The sequence below is a fragment of the Drosophila erecta genome, unplaced genomic scaffold, assembly GCF_003286155.1.
Source record: "Drosophila erecta strain 14021-0224.00,06,07 unplaced genomic scaffold, DereRS2 tig00000092-arrow-pilon, whole genome shotgun sequence".
In the NCBI taxonomy this organism is placed as follows: domain Eukaryota; kingdom Metazoa; phylum Arthropoda; class Insecta; order Diptera; family Drosophilidae; genus Drosophila; species Drosophila erecta.
This window is the reverse complement of record NW_020825207.1, coordinates 16,590,824-16,609,776: the sequence shown is the minus strand read 5'-3', so window position 1 is coordinate 16,609,776 and position 18,953 is coordinate 16,590,824. Positions and strand designations below refer to the sequence as shown.

The window sequence follows — 18,953 nt, the reverse complement described above, 5'->3', positions numbered from 1 at the left end:
GGAGAGCGAGAAGGAAATTTCAAGACTATTTTTAAATATGTATAGCAATTGGCAAGAAAAATAGCAAAATATATTAAAATAAAAATATTGTTGAACATTTTGGAGAATCCTATATAATTACTGAGATCTCGTCGATCATAGGGAAAATCGGGCATGGCCAGAACAACTGATACCCTGATTTACTACTGGAGCTAAATGGTTAAAAAGTATGTTTCAACACAGTAATTAAAGTTGCCTGTTCGTTAATAATTAATAAGCCCTTTAAGTAGTAAAGCAACCCACATATCCCATAGGCAACCCTCGCTTGTGGGGACGCCTGGTAAGTTGGGATGTCTGGCAAACGACTGCCATTAAAGCCTTTTGTTTAGTTTTTAGCTACTTGCCACGTGAGTTTCCCATTTTCACGGCGCCCACCTCAACAGAAGCCGGAAAACCGCGTGTCGGCTGCGGGTGTGAAAAATAGAAGAAACCTGATGGGCGGTGGGGAAAACTTTGCGTCTGACACTGCGGGGTAACACTTAAACGTTTTGCTTTTATGGACACTTTTCAGCTGATTAATTGCCAGCTTCGACTTAATGCCTAATTAGCGTTTGTTTGCCCGCCGATCAACTGAAGACCCGCCATCAGCACCTGACATGGGCGCGAAATTTCACACTTTCGATGAGGAAATGCAGACAGCGAACGAGGCACTTAATTAATCCTTGCTTACTCACAGAAGGAAATTGTATAAAGGCCGGCCGAGCGGAAAAATAATCGAATATTTCAACTGCTGTATGTTTTTTCAGCACATAAAAGCCATGCTTCATGTGAAATTGTGTGATTAAGCTGCTGGCAGCTTCCCTTAAGCCTCCTCCTTGATCGCGTATACGCCATGTTGTGCCTTTGTAAATAACTGAAGCCTATTAAATGTCTTCGCTGGACACATTTAATTAACAGACACGAACAACTTATAATTGCCACTCACCGAACGTTGCAGTGAGGTAATTGTTTCTTTTCAAGTCTGAAATACTGAAAGAAATACTGACTGAGTGACCGCCTTCCGTTGCGTGCGAATATAAATATTTTGCAGGCCGGAATATTAATTACCACAACATGCGATTTTCCACAGCTCCCGAAAGGCAACATGCCACTAAGGGTTTCTGGCTGCCCTAGAGTGCGAGAATGCATCGAACACTTCGAGTGGGAAATGCACTTGTCAGTTTATGTCGGAGAATAATTAAAAAACCACACCGACAGGGTCGGCCTTTGCATTTTTAAAAACCAATTTGAGCCCCCGTCCAGGGTCACTAATCAACAGAGGCTATTTATGGGCAGCTTACGCGGCTTTCCAGGTCAAGGACATAGGAACTTGGCCAATTGGGCTGCCAAAAAACAGCGAAACTATGCAGAGAGCACTACCAAACAATGTCCAACATTAGAAAGCAACCAACTAAATGTCAGATTGCAGTGCCAAAAATGCCTAGGCTTACGTATTAATTATAGTTTGCTTGGTTTTAGCTTGAAGGCCAGTTCATATATTTATTGCAGCCTGCTTTCAGGCTACGTTGGTTGGCTAAAATTTAATCAACGCAGCACCACTGCGTAGTGCAAACTTTGCCTGTTTGCTTTAATAATTTTAATTAAAAAGAAAGCTCTTTTGCAAATAAGGAGCCTGGCCAAAAGGACCGCAATCAAATGCCAAGTGTCCAATTCGCGGCTCATTGCCACGAAAGGACTCTCTTCGTTTGAGAACATGCACTGTTGATTGCAGAAGACCCGAATCGAAATCAAAATCAGAACTAATTAAAAACCGCAACCACTCGAATGCAAACACATCTCTGCCTATGACTATCCCTAAAATCCATATGTTTCTGCCGTATTTGTGCGGATTGCTAACCCCATAGCTAATGAAGCGTTCGTGTTGATTATAAAAAGCCAACCCCATGTTTGCCATGCACAAAAGTTGAAAACGCACAGAGCTTCATCCCAATGCAAGTGTTTAATTAAAAGGCTCGGCTAATTAGCGTTTGGTCAGATATTCCGTCCATAAATTGGGCTTGATGCTAAAATCGGTATCAAGCCCATTAGTGGCCTAGATATTTAGCAGTACAAAGGAAAAATACGAGTACAAAATGATCTATTAAAAACCGGGAGTGACACACTGAAAACACATAAGTACTATATATATGGAGTTAATTTTTTAAAAATATATAATTATTACCTTTTAAGCAGCGGATGCTGTATCTGACTACTCCTTACCATATTCCCTTTGAAAATTTGGGAAGTTTTGCGAGTGACAATATTTAATATAGTTATTTATAATAGCGTCATTGTTTTTAAATTGATGAGGTCAGGCGTTCGATCCTCTGTTCCTTTGGTGACAACTATAGAAAAAGGGCTTTTTCATAAGTTTGCCGATACTCGCCGCCTAAAATTCAATAAACATATTCTGCGCTAATACCAACCCAAATCGACGGGCTGCCATCGGGCCCATTTTAATGCCAATTTCCCTTTCATGCACAACTTGGCAGAGCTTATTGCTTTTCACTCTTCATTGCGCATAAATTTAGCATGTACATGTACGCAAGAGGCCAGGGACCTTTCCCGGCTCCCCAGATTTTTTTTGGACTTAGTTGGCTTTATTCTATTTTATGAGATTTTTTCTACCCTCATTAGAGCTACACCAACTTCAGCCCCAAATGCAGGTAATCTGCATACAAAGCGCCAGCTCAGCTGCATTGCACACTTTCTGGCGGGGAAACGTTGCACACAAGGAGATATTCCCATAATAGAGACAGAGAAAAAATGGCAGGAAAAGCGGAGGGAAAGCGGAAAATGTTGAGGGGAAACCATAACAGCGTTTAAGGCAAACTAAATGAGACCCACGTAGCGGTAGTGAACATGAAATTATGCATATGTGTGCCGGCGCCTTTCCCACCGCTTTTCCACTTTTCCCGCTGCGGCAAGGTAAAGCATTGCAAACGGAAATAATTCAAGTGCAATGCAAATCATGGCCCACCACGCTCAGGTAATTGTGTGCTCACCCAATGAGGAGCGGTAGCAGGAAGTCCTGGCCATGGCAATGGCAATGCCAGGAGCAGAGCAATCCGCACGGAAAACGGAAGATGGGCAAACTGACAGGCGGACAAAAGGGCGGAGGAATGGAGAAAGGACTCTTTCCGGAGAAAGTGTTTAATCGAAAGGAGCAAACACATTTCTGCCAGCGAATTTTCAGCCTCTTGTTTGCCAAGAGGAAAAACTTAAAACGGCGACGATTGCAAGGCATAAAAATCCATTTTTCAAGAAAAATTTATATTTCAACAGTCCAATCACAGCGTATTGAAATTGTAAAACAATTAACACAAACGAGAAGCTTAGGGCCAATGAAATATGATAAGTGTAAATTCTCACTTAAGCCATATGCTAGTTTTCGCTTTAAAGTAGTCTTACCTTACTTTCAACCCAATCATCAATTGGGCTGCCTGCATTGGCATAACTTGGCATAATAAATCGACAAAAATCCGAATGCATCGCTCAAATATTGGAGCGTTTATATATGCGATCCGAAGTCCCCGACTTCCGCAGACCAATCTTATCTGAACGCTGCAGTTGGAGGCGAGCAAACTTTGTTCCATTTAATTCAATTCAATCCTTGAGAGTTCAACGAATGCGGGGCAAGAAAACGGAAACGGCGAAGGAGCGAGCATTTATTTGGAAAATAAATAAATAGACAGGCCAAGGGGATATGGTGGGGGATGCAAGAGATAGTGAAGTATAAACAAACCGACAGCCGGACAAACAAACTTTTCCGAGAGCATAAAAATGGTGTAAAAAGTACTGCGCCAAGGAAAATCGAAAATGCGCCACATTTGCCCAGCCAGAACATCTATCAAATTTTGCGTTTATTTTCACCCATTCAGGGAAATCAAATGAAATGTGTGAACCAAACCAGATAAAACTACTGGAGAAATACACATGCGTGCTTAAAATGTAGTTGAAATCCTATTTCCATGTCCGTGCATCCTTTGGCTCGGTGGCAGGTCCTTTTCTTAAGTGGATTCCAATGGCAGCTTTTTGGCTTTCGGTGATTTGCAAAACGGCGTCTCTGAATAATCGCCCAACTGACCTTTGGAATGGAAACCAATCCAGAAGGGAAAAAAGTCATAGGTGAATGAGGAAAGCCTCAGCAGACCAAAGAGCATCCTTGCCAGAAGTTTTCATTTTATTTCATTTAATTTCCTTTCAGCGCTCATCATTTACAATAATGTCTACGTAAAATTAACATAAATTTGCGATTTTTCCAGTAGCTTAGACGAGTTTTTCACAACAGCAATCAGGGCAGTGGCATGGATACAGGAAAACAAATAAAAAGACAAAGGAAAAGCTGCAAAGTAGGATGAATAAAAAAGCGCGAAATATGCTAAAGTTGACAGCTTAGGGCCTTTTTGAGTCTTGGCGGCGTCTGAAGAATGGAAACAACCTCAAGCTGCCAGGATTTATGTGCTTAAGGTGAAGTGACCTGGCTAGAATCGAATCGGTGATCGCAAGGTGCAACGTCTTTAATGAGGAAAGCTGTTAAATCGAATTCTTGGGCAACAATTGAAACTCAATTTATCAGCGCCTTAAAGCTGGTTAAAGCTCCAAATAAAATCCCTCAAGCAACTTTTCGCAAATTGAAAACCAATTTCAATCGAAGACTATTCAGACAGCTAAGTGACAAATTTGTTTACGTTTAAGCATGTGGAAAATGCAAAACTCAAGCTCAATGCCCATATCAAAATTGTTTGCTGTAGCCCAACTTTAAGTGCTTAACGGCAAGCTCAATAAATTTCCCAACTTACACCAAAATAAGTTTTGCCAAGAGCTCGAAAAGTTTTCCTTTTTTCCTGTTTCTTTTTCTTTTTTATCCCCTTTCGAAAGGGAAAATAATTTCGAGTGTGCTAGAAACAGAATTACCAAATTTGCCTCTCCGGCAAACAAACGAAAAACGTGAGGATCTGGAAATCACTCTATATACAAGTACTACACATACAGTTCGCAGTTATATGTAACTACATTGTAACGACTGCCCTGGGAATCCCCCTACGTACCATAATCTTCATGTCTGTTTGCAACTGTTTGCGCTGACAGCTCGGGTTGGTTTTCCGGGCCGAGTTTGTGGGTGGGTTGCTGCTCGGGATTGCGTTTGGATGCACTCCCCTTTGTTCGCTTGCAGCGTGAAAATTGCACAAGATTGCATGTGCTCCTGCTCCGAAAATATTTATATTTATAATATTTTTTCTAGCTGTCATTTGGCCGTGTATCTGCTGTGTGTTGGGCACTGTTTTTTTCGTGTTTTTGGGCTAACACAAATTACGGTTTGCGGAGTGTTGCTGAGTGGCGGCATCGCCTGCGGTTGGCAGGGGCTAATAAATCAGAAAACAAAGTATTCTATGTGTGCCATATCAAGTCCAAAGTAGGCCAGAGTGGTAGAAACTTAATTGGAGTTTTAAAGCAACTGGCTAACTGGTGTTAAGTCAGAGTTACTCTAAGTCATTGAGCACTGGCAGCATTCCTTTAAGTTCTTTCACCTCTATTGTCACCTATAAAAATGCTTCCAAATTACATGCTCCTGCTCAAAGGATCTTTGGAGCCATCAAAGAACACAGCTTTCAATTTACGAATAACCGTTCAATCATCGCAGCTAATCAAGTGTTTCAAACAGGGAGCGAACGCCAAATGGAAATTGCTGCCCCCGGTAGCAGCTTTGGGTCCAGCTTCCCCCAAGCAGAAGGTCCCATAAATCACTTGCAAATTACCAGGGAATCGGGAAAATCCCGGCAAGGAGGAGGCGGTGGCCTAGAGAATCCATCCAGGCCACAGCCATTTCTCAGTGCCTATAATAAGCAAGTGAATGCGAATGTGGCTATGAATGTGACTGTGAATGCACAATTATGGCCGCTTCGTTGGTCGTAAAACAAGAAGGGATCCGCTGCCCTCTGACCCGCCCGCAGCCATCCCTGAATCCACCCTCTTTCACCCAGCTTTCCCTACACTTTTCCCGCTGCCCCCTTTGTCATGGTTGCCTTTGCCTCCAGTTGCACAGGCAAAGTCAGCGGCGGCGACATCAATAAAATAAACACTGACAGTGGGTGGCAGTGGGTAGAAGGGGTGGGTGTGGGCGGTGGGTCGGAAATCAGTGGGTGGGAAATCAGCAGGAAAGGCCGAAAAGGCCGGGCCAACACAATTGAACACGCGACATTTGGCCAATGCTCGCTGTTTGCTATCCACGATGTTGTCTTCACTGTCGTCGTCTCCACTTTGACTTTTATCTATTGACATAATATTTTTTTATGCTCCTGCAGCTGGAGGCGCTGGGTTTTTGGGGGCGTGTCACTGACTTTTGGGGCACTCACTGAAATAAGTATTTACATTTAATCTCAGACAATATTACATATAATACACCATATTTTACCATATTTCCTTTCAATGTAATTGACATTACCCTTTATCTTTAAACAATTAAAGATGCGAAAAAATTTGATTTCATCTCATCTCTCAAGGTCCCGATTTTTCCAGTGCATCGCTTGGTTTTCGCACTTCAGTCACCAAGTCACTCAACGAGTCCTTTAATCCAATGGCTTAGTGTCGACGGCTTGCTTAGATTTAGGAGTCACATTTGCAGCATAGTAAACGTGAAGATCCAATGTCATTAGGCTTAGAAAAGGAGATGGAAAATAGATTCAAGAGACTGGGAGATGAATTTCAAAGTGAGTTTCAATCCTATTTAGCCACATTTGATACGCAAAGAGAAGGAAACTGCACTTGAAACATAAAAACTGCGCACAAATTCGTGTTGAAGCTATACAATGTTTACAGTGCTGCACACTTCTATTGTTCCACCTCTTTCAAGCCTTGGGATCTGTACCTAGGCTCGTTTTGATTGCACCCCATAGAAATAACGAGGTGCCCACGTGCTCCCATTCTAGGGATTCACCGAAGCATTCTTTCAAATAGCTGCGCTTTTTATAACCCACACATCCGGCGAGTGCTGGAGATATCTCAGGCCATGTCCGTTTATGCAAGTGTTAAATAAAGTATCCGCCGGCCATTGTAGTTTATGCCCAGTTCGAGCGAGCCGCTGACATTTATTGCTTGTTTCAAAATGGGTTAGCAAGTTGGGAAGGGAGCAAAGGACCGAATGACAACATTTATTACGGCCCGGGCACATAAAACACGAGCAGCGGAGTTTATAGTTTAGCCGGTATCCGCCTTTCAGTCCAGAGGATAATGATAAACGTTCTTTTCAGGTAGGCTACTAATTAGGCTACCAAATCATCACACTCAGAAAAGCAATTCTCCTGCTTTTATCTAGAAGAATTTGGAAGTAACTTAATAACCATTAAATTGTGAAGTAATTTACATTTTCACCTTTAAAGCTGGAATGAATTCATTAAACTATATTTTTCTAAAAATAAGTAAAAGCTTTTTGTTACCATGCTTGACCTGACGCTTCAAATTAATAAACTCCTCAAACTCGCATTGTTATATTTCATTCTTGTGGCTAAGAACTTCATTTGGCTAGAACTTTATTTTTCAATTTGGTGTGCAGCATTTAAATTGGTTTTATTTAGTTATGTATTTTTATGCAGAGAACTTTTGCAAATAAACCATTTTATCGCACCGGTGGGATTTGTAATCCACACAAGCGTTATAAGTGCTCCCTCCACAGATCTCCGTCCCAGTCCCAAATCCTGAAAAATATCTTGAAAGGAAATCGAAAGAGAGAAAAGAAATAAAGAGTTTCAGGGACTTTTGGTCCTATCCTCGCAGCATTTCAAATTAAAAGCACTCGCCGCGTTTTATTGCTGTGCCTGCATTTTTCCGTACTTTTCCTGCTGCCAGTTTCTCGTGTTGGACATACAAATTTGTATGTCCATTTGGCCTTATTTCACACTTTCTTGTTTATTATTGCTGCTGTTGGCCGGGTCGAGAAGCATGAAGCGGGAAAAATTTAAGTATTTGAACCTTTTTCACTCCACGCCTTCTATGCCCAAATAATGCTGTTGCCATTGATTTATTCAGGGACTTTTGTTAACTCTTTTTGGTGTCTGCTCCTGTCCTTTATTCGCCTTAAACGCCAACTTAATTGTTGTGCCAATGTCCAGAAAGCAGGCAATTTACTTATTTTATGTTCTTTTTGGGGGCAGGACCCAACCTCGCATATCAGAAATAAAAAGGTGGAACAAAATCGGAGCATTCCATTAGGTCACTTAATTTAGCGCAAAATGATTAGCGACTAGCAATTTCAATGGTCGTAAGGGTTGAAATTCTTCAAGCGCGCTAAAATTGAGTAAAAATTTGCGTAAACAGAAGGCGCACTAATTAAAAAAGTGTAGGCAAATTAGAAAATAAATAAGTCAGCAACATTTATTTTATGGTCTTAATTTGGTGAATTGCAAAAGTGTTTGTTCAAAACGTGGTTTCAGTCACCCTTTTATAAAGTAATGATGCGCATTACTTAAAGCTTGCTATCATCAAGAGCTTGTCCAGTTGAGTACTTTTCATGCAGTTCATGGCAGTCTTTATTGGCCACATTTCTCCAGTTGTCTTGATCCATGTGATACAGTCTCACCAAACCCCCGGAAAAGATATCCCTCATGGTGGCATGATACACTGCACGGAAAGCCAGATCGTAGGCCTCATCGTCACTGAGATCCAAGCGGTAGTCAGTGTCCAAAATTCCCAGGGCATTGTGGGATCCACTGCCCACGGCGAAAACTTTTCCATGGAGCCGCAGGCCGTCGGAGTCCACGTACACCAAACTGAATCCCTCGGGCGACCAACCAGCCAACATCATTCCCATGCAGAGACCCATTCCCTTGTACTCCGCAGCCACGTTGCAGATGAATCTGGCAGCAGATCGGACTGGTAGTCGCTCCTTAAAGCGGAGCTCGTGCAGTCGGCACTCCCTGGTCAGAGCTCGATCCCAGTAGGTGCAATCCGCTGCACCACCAGCCATGGTACCCAGCATGTACTTGTTCACCTGCACCACTTTCTGCACGTTCTGGGATCCGATGAATTTTCCCGACGTGGCTCTGGAATCCACACACAGGATTATGCCACCTTGGTAAACAAAACCCACCGTTGTGGTTCCGTGGTCCCAATCCATTTGCACTTCACCTAGGGCACTCAGTTTATTCACACGTTCGCGAGGATTTTCAAATGGCGGAGCCATTATGGCGAGGGGATTATCCATGTTACTCGATGCGAGTCTGATTTCTTCAATTGTTTGCTTTGAGGTGCGGGATCCAAAGCTTCTCATATATGGCACCTTATCCATCCCACAAATTCTTTCCAAGGCCATAGTGAAAATAGCCACAGAAAAAAGCGTTTGCAGAAATGGTTATATTTCAAGTTTAAGTGCGGTGGCTGCACGTTAAGTATAAACAGTAATATGTTGAATTTGTTCATTTCTGACTCATTTTTCCTGGCATTCATGTATGAAGTTTTTTTAAGACATGACCCTTAAACAAAATGCCCAAAATTTAAGCAAGCATCTGAACAAACCCAAGCAGAGCCATTACCACTAGTATAAGTTCTCTAAGAAAGTCAAGAACCCAAAACATAATACATATACAAAAAAATATGCAAAATATACAGCAACACAGCCTCCACCTAAACGGAACTCAATAAAAAGCACGCCAACAATTTTGTATTTACAATATCCTCGTGATAAATTCATGCTGCTGGATTGTGTTTTTTTTTTTTTGTTTGGTCGGTTTTGGCAGCATTTACCCATGTGCAGATTAAAAATATGTTAGCCATGGGTTTTATGAGTTTTTCGCATTTTATGACGTTCCCAGGATATGCCCAAGAAATGGAAGGCGAAAATTGAATATTAAATAACCTCAAGCAATAAACACAATTACACGGCATGCGAATGTTGTGTAGTTGCATGTGTGAATTGTTTATGATATTAATATCCGTTTGTTTGTGCAATCATTTAAAAAGGATTACACGATTAGTATTGGATGCGGACATTTATGAGCGATGCGGAAATTGTCATTTATATTAATTTTGCTGGGCTAAACATATGTTAAATAGCTGCCAAGGCGGATTAAATGACAGCCAGTGTAATGATAGCCACCAAAATAAGCAAGTATAAATATTTGGACAGAATATATGGCTTGGCTTTTTATATGGGTTTCAGTCAGAAGTTTCCCTTCCTAGTCTCCCATTTTTCCAAAACTTTTTCTTCTATTGCAGGTAGTGCATTACTCGTAAAGTAAATGGGTATGCTAGATTCTTTGATAAGATTGGAATGAGGCGTATAAAGTATATATATTCTTTATCAGGATCATCAGCCGAGTCGATCTGTCCATTTTCGCAGGTCTATCTGTCCGTATAAACGTCGAGATAAACTGTGACGCCCACACTTTGATAAATGATTTGAAATTTTTTCATTTTATTATTAGTCTTGACCATTTTAATCGGAATACCAACCACATTTTGGCCACGCCTTTGCTAACGCCCACAAACTACCGAAACCCACACTTTGGAATTGTCTTTGGTTTATTTTCATTTTATTATTTTTCTTGCCTATTTCTACGGATTTAAAACAAAAAAAAATTTTAATTTCTTCTTTGCAATCCCACTAGCGCAGTAAGTGTTATCTATTAGTCGAAAAACTCGACTAGAGCGTTTTTCTATTTAATTATAGAATTATAATTCTATACACATTTATATTTAATTTTATATCCTTATGAAATTATATTTTTTCTGAATGCGGGCAGATGAAAACACAGAACTACTGGGAGCTTGAAAATCCAAGTCAGCCATTAGCCAAATTGTTGGGGTAATCAATTTTAATGTTCGACCTGACCGTAGGACCACAAAATGTTTAACAATTGAAATGTGTGCGGCCTGTCAAAGGTTAAAGGCGTTTTGTTGTATTGCCAAATTTGCTCTTGACCAACGGCTAAGGCGACGAAAGTGGGCGGACCACGATGAGGACCACATTGTCAATCAGGAATTCCTTAAACACAGCAATGCCCCCACCATTTAGCCTCTTCCTCAACGATTCTCTGGGTTATTTGCCAAAGTCGAAATGGCAAACACTTGGTCTATTCCTCCGAATTAGGCTGGTCCTTGGGTTTGGGCTTGTCACCTGGTCCAGGCCGGCTGCTGTGTCGAAATTTATGTATTGCAGTTGACTTATTGGGGTCACTACAGCCCACTTTGGACCCCGACCCCAACTAACTGTGCTGTTGATTCGCTTTGATTTGGCCAGAATGCCCCTGAGCTGGCCAACTGTGTGGGTCGATGCTGCGTTTTGAATTCGGTTTTGGCCGGCTCTGGGGGAAGTACCCTATTTAATGAGAGCTAATTATGTTTAATTATTCATTTGGGATGACGTTTCAGATTTGGATAGAAGGAGCTCTTCTTTCTCAGCTTCTCGCAGGAGAGGAAGCACGAATAAATTAAGTCAATTAGGTAAAACACTCGGAAAATAAAGTTAATATAATTTTATTTCGGTAACAGCATTTTATTGATGATTTTTTTGTTGTGGTATCGGATATTAGGTAATTTTCATAGTGCAATGTAATTTTAATAACGGAAAAGTAATAACTATTAACATATTATCCATAAATTCGGCGAGAATTTCATTTTCATTTCATCCAAAAGAAAAATGAAGGCTTTTTGGCGATTATCAAATTTATTATAAAAATTGGATTGTACAATATTATACAATTGTAATAGAATTCGCATTTACATATTGAACTCCACTTCCTTAATATTATTTCACCATATCTTGCACAGAAAAGATTTTATTTTCTTTTATTTTAGATTTCAAATCATCAGTCGCAGATTGATCAAAAGAATCATCATTTTTACCATCATTGCCCACTTGAATTGTAATCATCGTGAAATTTCTATCCGAAATACTGGAGTTAACTTTTTCCTTGCCGGACTCAATTTCTATATTTATGTTACTATTTTCATTTTTACAAATATGTTTTGAGTTGCATTCTGCATAGATTTCCTCATTTACGGTGGTTTCATGTTTACGGTCTCGTAAAAGATCGGGAAAAGCTTGCAATCTAGAATTGAAATGTTTATAATATCCATCATTAGATTTCAATTCATTTTTATTTGAACGTTGTTCAGTGGGATCAATATCAGTGGCACTATCTGCTTCTGCAAAGTCAAGCTCGATTGATTCTAACGTGCTTCTCATCAGCTTTAAGCATTTTTCCAATTCATATGCCGCTTTCGAAGGATAATTAGGAGGACATGAAACCGAGTCATTTTCACATTTTGACTTGCACATCCCTTCAGGTGATTCATTATTCATTTCATCTGGTGCAGATTCCTTTTTGCCGTTCAATGGTTTTATAGCTTCACTCGTCGATTGATCTAGAATTGCATTCGAATCACACTTTGGTGATTTGGTGGTATTTAAATCCTTACAAAATATAGTTTGGGTTTTATTGGAATTTTGGACACTGGCCCCGATTTTAATCGGTTCTGTTACATATGTTTTCGCTTCAGTCGCAAAATCATTTTCTTTTCTTTCCAAATCAATTTTAGATATGGTGATATCGCCAGGATTTATAACAAAATTTATATGAAGAGAATAGTTCGCACTTTCACTTACATGTGAGCCAATTTTATTTGTATCACTTTCGCTCGAGATTATTTGAACAGAAAACTTATCACCCAGTTGAATGTCACTTAAATCGCTAAGGTTCGATTGATTCGTAGATAACCCATTTTTAGTGCCACCGCTTCTATTAAGTTCAATCAATTTGATTTGAATCCTTCTAATATCCTTTAAATCGACTAGAACTGGTTCACTTTTGTGTGTATTTGCAGTAGGCAACAATTTTTTGATGAATCCCATATCCTTGAAATAATTTTTAGTGTGGTAGGTATTTTTCGATATATATTTAGTAGGGGCGATCTTTGTCGGACTTCTTGGATTGCTACTGGAGCATTTATCCGTCTTAGCTGTTATGTTCTCTTCTCCAAATCTTTTCAGGAACTCGTCGATTTCTTTTCTAATACCATCAACTATTGAATCTGTCAACATTTCAGAGTTCATGCTCGTAAGGTTATTTAGCAAAACAAGAACTTCTTCCGTCAAGTTGTTAATTAAGACGCTGTTTTCTTCAGCTTTTAGCATAAATGCCTTAAGTTCCGATTCCCTATGATTCATGAGTGTTGTGGGGTCATTAGGTTTCTTTACCAAATTACCATTCACTTTGGTCTGTCCCACAGTTCCCATTGCGTTTTGATTATTCATTAAATATTTTTTCGTCGCGTAGAGTTTTTCTTGTTGAGTACTCACATAATTCTGATCAAGGTCGATTTTCTTTAATGATTGATTTAGATTTGCAATATTATTTTGAATCCACTCCAAGCCGTCGGGTAAAGTGAAGCTCCTCACGCGGTTGTCGTCCATAATTTTGATGCACTTCAATTGGTTGGGCATGTTCGTGAAAGTCAGAAAAATTTCATTTTCGTCATTTTTAACATCAAAAGTAGTCTCGACACTGCTGTCTTTTGCAGTTTCTTGAACTTTTTCAAAAGTCCTTTCCCACAGTTTAAGCTCGTTCTGTACTTTGAAATGGGCCTTTTGGAGCATGTTCTTCCAGTTATCATAGTCACTTTTCATATTTTCTATCTGACTGTAGAGCTTCGAGCAGTCAAATCTGTCGGCTACCTTTAAGTTCATATCTTGCTCGATTTTATCTGCAGTGGCTGCTCCTGACTTCGTTTCTGATTTCAGGGCTAGATTCATTTTGCTCTGGCAGTAAAATACATTTTATTATTCATTGATGGGCTAATATTAGTGTACTTCTCACCGAGTATAATTTTTATTCAATTTTTTTTCAGCAAATAAATTTGTTTTGATATCGAACTCAACTTGCCGGCTTACAAATCTTAACTGAGCACTTCAACTGGCTTGTTTAACATAGAACTCAAATGCTTCTCAGTTCGGCTTTTTTGTTCACGTTTTCTATATTTTGGAAAAGGTTGCTCAGAATAATAATAATAATAATGTAAGCTAATACATCTCGAACTTGTGGAAGACCCCTGAACTCGGACATCTCCACCACCGCATCCGAAACTTGAGAATTTGCCCACCGCAAAGGACAAGGTATATTCCACAGAAACGCTCCAAAGTATGCAGCAACAATTCATCGCCAGGACAAGGCTTTTAATCAAGCCAAGGACTCAGCCACGCTCACAGGCGAGCTTGTATGTAGCACATGAATGTTAACATCTTCCTGCACATATGTACATATGTATGTGTGCTCCTCGGAGACAGAGGCAACATAATCACATGCGTAGCTGCCATTTCCGTTGCATATTTACAGGCGCCTTCTCCTTGAACCGCCCGATGATATATAACTGCGATTCGCAGGCTGTAAATTTTGACTTTCAATGCGGGCATGGGAATTTGACATTTACTAATTGTCGGATTATGCGGCTGAAGAGCCCCGTGAAGATGCCAGGACTCGAAATGCACCCTCAATCGAAAAACTCTCATTTGTGTAAACCGAATAGGAAACATCTCGCAAATGAAACGGGTTAAGCTGCTCTTCACTTTCCTGCCGAAGGCTGTAGAGCCAGGAAACTCGACTTAGTTCTATTTCCGCTCCAGCGGAGGAAGCTCCAGCATCTGTCATCGGCATATCGACGGCATTAATTAATCAACGTTATGCATGTCAATCGAGAAGTGTGCCATCCAGCCATCTACCTCTAATGCTCGTTGGCATTTTCATCTTTTTTCTTCCGACCAGAATATCACTTTCGCAAATTGAAGTTGCCTTTCCTGTTTCTCGATTTCTGTTGTTGCATGTGTGGCATGCTTCATGGCAGTCATGCATATTCATTGTTTACAGACGCACAAGCACCCACAAACATAAACAATCACTTGGCAATTTTACCTGATTTCTTTTCAAAAACATCCAACTCAACCCCAATTAGTTTCCACTTCTCTTCCGGGCTTGTTTTCCATTGCAATCGGCATGGTATGGACAAAGACACTAGAATAATAAGATGCGTAACGGCCATTCATTGGTTTTGCACTATGCAGCCACTTTTTTGGTGGCGGCAATAATTGTTCTCTTCCCGCCCGCATAAAATTGAATTAATTGAATAATAGAATTCACTTGCTTGTGTGAGTGAAAACAGTAAACAAAAAAGTTGTGCTAGAAGACGATTTTCGGTCCTAAATCAATTTTGATCTAAGAAACGAATTTGATTAATGTTTTGGTCAATTTCGTTGTAATATGAGCTAAATACTATTTAAAAATTGATGCCGTGACTATTATTCTTTTTTAAGAAGTTGTTTTAATTTATTTTCCACGTCGTAGGCTGAATATTCTAACGACATATTTTCTAGTATAAAGTAATTATTATAATAAAGTAATATTAAAATAATTCGGTATTATTATGTACATGTATTCACCTATTACTATTTCTATGATGTAATTAAATTAAATTATCATATTAAGGCAATCCGAAATTCGAGTTCTTACTTTTTACTAACGAGTACTTTGTGCTCGATTGCCAGAGTACAAATAATATAGATTTTTGTTTAGGAAACATATTTTCTTGTAGCCCTATAACTCCCAACTAGTTCTAGTGAGGAGGCATGTCTTCTAATTTAGAGTCTCAAAATATTTCAAGTAATCTCTCTTACCGGTCGAGCAGTGAGTGTAGTGTATGTACCGGTGTATGTATGTATGTATGTATGTATGTATGTATGTATGTATGTATGTATGTATGTATGTATGTATGTAGTGTATGTGTTACTTGCACAAAGTAGTAAAAATTGTCTTAATTAAAGCCTGAAGAATGTTTAACTGACTGTCGGAACTCATAGTTATTGCAGCCTTTAATATTTGCTTAGGAAAAATATTGTCTTGTAGCCCTATAATTCCCAACTAGTTCTAGTCTGGACTGTAAGGCATGTAAGTCATTTAGAGTCGCAAAATAGTTCAGTGAGTGTATGTGTACCGGTGTATGTGTGTGTGTGTGTGTGTATGTATGTATGTATGTATGTATGTATGTATGTATGTATGTATGTATGTATGTATGTATGTATGTATGTATGTATGTATGTATATAGGTATGTATGTGTGTAGGTATGTATGTGTGTATGCATGTATGTATGTATGCAGTGTATTTATGTATGTATGTGTGTATGCATGTATGTATGTATGCAGTGTATGTGTTACTAGCACAAAGTAGTAAAAATTGCAAAGCCGTACATTTTGGGTAATTCAAAAACATATCATTTGCCGTACTAATTCTCCACAAGTGTCTCAAAGCTAACGCCTTTTTTATTGGCAATTTAAGGGAATTTGCGTTCCTGCTTTCAATTTATATTTATTTATTGGGTTGGACATACATAAATTCGATGTTGTAGGACCCATAACAATCATAATCTTCGATATAATTTCCACTTTATGGTTGCCCAGCTGCTAGGCGATAAAAATTTGCACATTGATATGCTTTTATGGTAGCAAACAATAAAATAAGGGAAGTAAACAAATAAACAATGTATGGAACATCAGAGAGCAATTTCAATGCAAAGAGCCTCGAGACACACAATCACATGCTAGGCATTCTTCCCATTTTCCTACTCGTTAGAATGCAAAAGCCTTCAATGTGTTGACAGTTTATAGACAAAAGGTTAGTCGGAAAAGCTGGCTAGAATAACTTGTAATTTGACAAAATCCATAAACCATAAATTCCGGGCCAAACCAGCACTGAAATTGCCACATCCCCCTAAGGAAATTCCTCCATTGTCTTTGCCAGTAGATTTGTGCGAAGACCCCAAAAGAAAACTGTCTCGTAATCGCAGGCAATAAAAAAACAGAAACACATAAAATATTATCGAGTACAGTAGAGCGAGTAGTTGGCAACCCTAGGAGCCGCATAAAAATCCCTCAAGACCATAAATCGCCATCAGCCAGAAACCATCACGACTATTAGGTTAAATCAACCCAAAGACACGAGCCGAAATCAGCATTGGATGAATTTAGTGCCCACTTTTGGGTGTTTATCATGCAATAGTCGGTTCCATCTTATGAAATGTCCAATTAAAGGGCTTGTGCTATGATTCCCCTATAACATAGTAGCTTAAGCTCCAATGAGCTGCAGCTCATAAATTCGGAATGCTCTTAACCACTTTTCATTTCTAAAATTTGTCTTTCATGGAATGACGACGTTTTCGAATCGAACTGATACAATGTTTATTGTTAAAGCTTATGGATTAATTGGAAAATATCTCTTAAATAACTGTGTTCGTAAACGTAAAGTTTAAATAAAAGGGAAAGCATACATTAAAAACAAAAATCAGCAGTTCAGACAAATGCAGCAGTTTTTAAGAGTTTTTAAGCAGCAAAATAGGGTTTTCCTGCCTTTTTCCCCTGAAACTTAGTTTGCTGCCAGGGAAAAGAGAGTTGGAAAAGTGAAGCGAAGCTGGCAAACATTTCGGCACTTTCTGCTCCAAACACATGCAGACAGCTTAAGCGCTTGATGCTTGTCTTTTCCTTAGAACCACCCGTTATCCAGAGAAGCACCCGGACCACCCAGACTGCATCGGTTATTAAATTTGCGTGGAACATCCCTTCGGTACTGTGCAGGTTGAGCCTTCGCCTGGGATGTGCGGTAGCCAAGCTCATAGTTTACGGAGTTAGTTGGCCTAACTAAGTTTTGCACCAATTCCAAAAGTTTAGGCCCAACTCGGAGCCCCCAGCTCACCGAAAATGCGATTAGAATCCATAGAACTTTGGCCCAAGTAGAAAAGGGGATAAAGAAAATGGATGGCCGGCAATTGAATGTTTAATAAATTGATTTACAATCGACATTAGAATTTTACAAAATGATGGAATTTATAAAAATGAGTAGGTATTGATATAATCACAATTAATCATTTAATAAAACTTACTCGAAGCTAAGTATGTTTTAAATCCCTATTTAAATCCTGAGTTCAATTTCGCATCCGTGTCCCACCTCAAAGTGATCAAAACACCAAATTTTCAACTGTCCCAGGCTTGCAAAATTCCAGGGTTGACTCCTGTCGAATCTTGACATGTTCTGAGTTGTGAGTCCATCCTCATTTTCATCCTGGCTGTCTGGGAAATCGCATTTGAGCACGCCGGCACAATTCAATTAATGGGCATTCAAATGATACAAACCTGCTGAGGCATTTTTAGTGCAGCCGCCCAGTCGTGTGCTCCGTTTCATTAGCAGCCGCCCCGAGTGGATTGAGGTAATACCAGGGGATGCATGAAAAAGAGGCAGGAGCTAGTGCAAAGCCCCTAACTCCCCTTCCTCCTCACAAGACCCATGACAACTACAGCACGTGTCGCATGGCCAAGGAAAAACAACAGGTGCGAGGAGAAAAACAACAACATCCTTGGTAAGAGAAACTAATGCACTGGGAAAAAAAACCAGGCACTACGCTATGGTCGAGTGCATGGACACCCGCTGTAGGCAGCCATGAGACAGTTCATGCGGACATATACGGACGGACATGGCCAGATAGACTCAGCTAATTATTTTGAGAAAGAATATGTCGGCCAAAGGGGGAGTCTTATCCATTTTGTTTGTAAGTTTTATAATTTTGGTGCAGCAGCACATCAAGTTCCGATCTATTCCACCAGTCAAACTTCACTGAGGTGATTTTCTCCTTTTTGCCAATCTTCCTCATATTCTATTCGGTCTACACACAACACAGGCGTTCACTATATGGTCATCCCTCTCTAACACACTATTTATGACAACCAGATCGGACCTCACTCAGCTGCAGTGCTTGTCAGAAATTCACCACAATGCTACAATTTCATCAGATTGTGAAATCGTGGAAACGCTTTCCAAAATTCCAGGAGACGCGCTCCGACAAATATACAATAAGAAATGCAAATAGAGTTCTTTCTGTCTGCCGATATGACGCAAAAACCATTAGA

General features: G+C 39.9%; 2 protein-coding genes across 2 annotated transcripts; both read right to left on the bottom strand.

Annotated features, from left to right (window-relative positions):
• Positions 1-7,924: 7,924 nt before the first annotated feature.
• Positions 7,925-9,440, bottom strand: LOC6549276 (proteasome subunit beta type-5). The gene has a single exon (XM_001974382.3). The coding sequence runs from the start codon at positions 9,323-9,325 to the stop codon at positions 8,480-8,482; it is 846 nt and encodes a 281-aa protein (XP_001974418.2). The 5' UTR covers positions 9,326-9,440; the 3' UTR covers positions 7,925-8,479.
• A 2,227-nt stretch (positions 9,441-11,667) lies between these two features.
• LOC6549277 lies at positions 11,668-13,765 on the bottom strand. Its single transcript, XM_026980482.1, has one exon. It carries the CDS (start codon positions 13,763-13,765, stop codon positions 11,759-11,761), a length of 2,007 nt encoding a protein of 668 aa, XP_026836283.1. The 3' UTR covers positions 11,668-11,758.
• Between the last annotated feature and the right edge of the window lie 5,188 nt (positions 13,766-18,953).

Coding starts and splice junctions, on each gene's coding strand:
- LOC6549276 (XM_001974382.3), bottom strand. CDS start 9,325: ATGGCCTTGGAAAGAATTTGTGGGATGGATAAGGTGCCATATATGAGA.
- LOC6549277 (XM_026980482.1), bottom strand. CDS start 13,765: ATGAATCTAGCCCTGAAATCAGAAACGAAGTCAGGAGCAGCCACTGCA.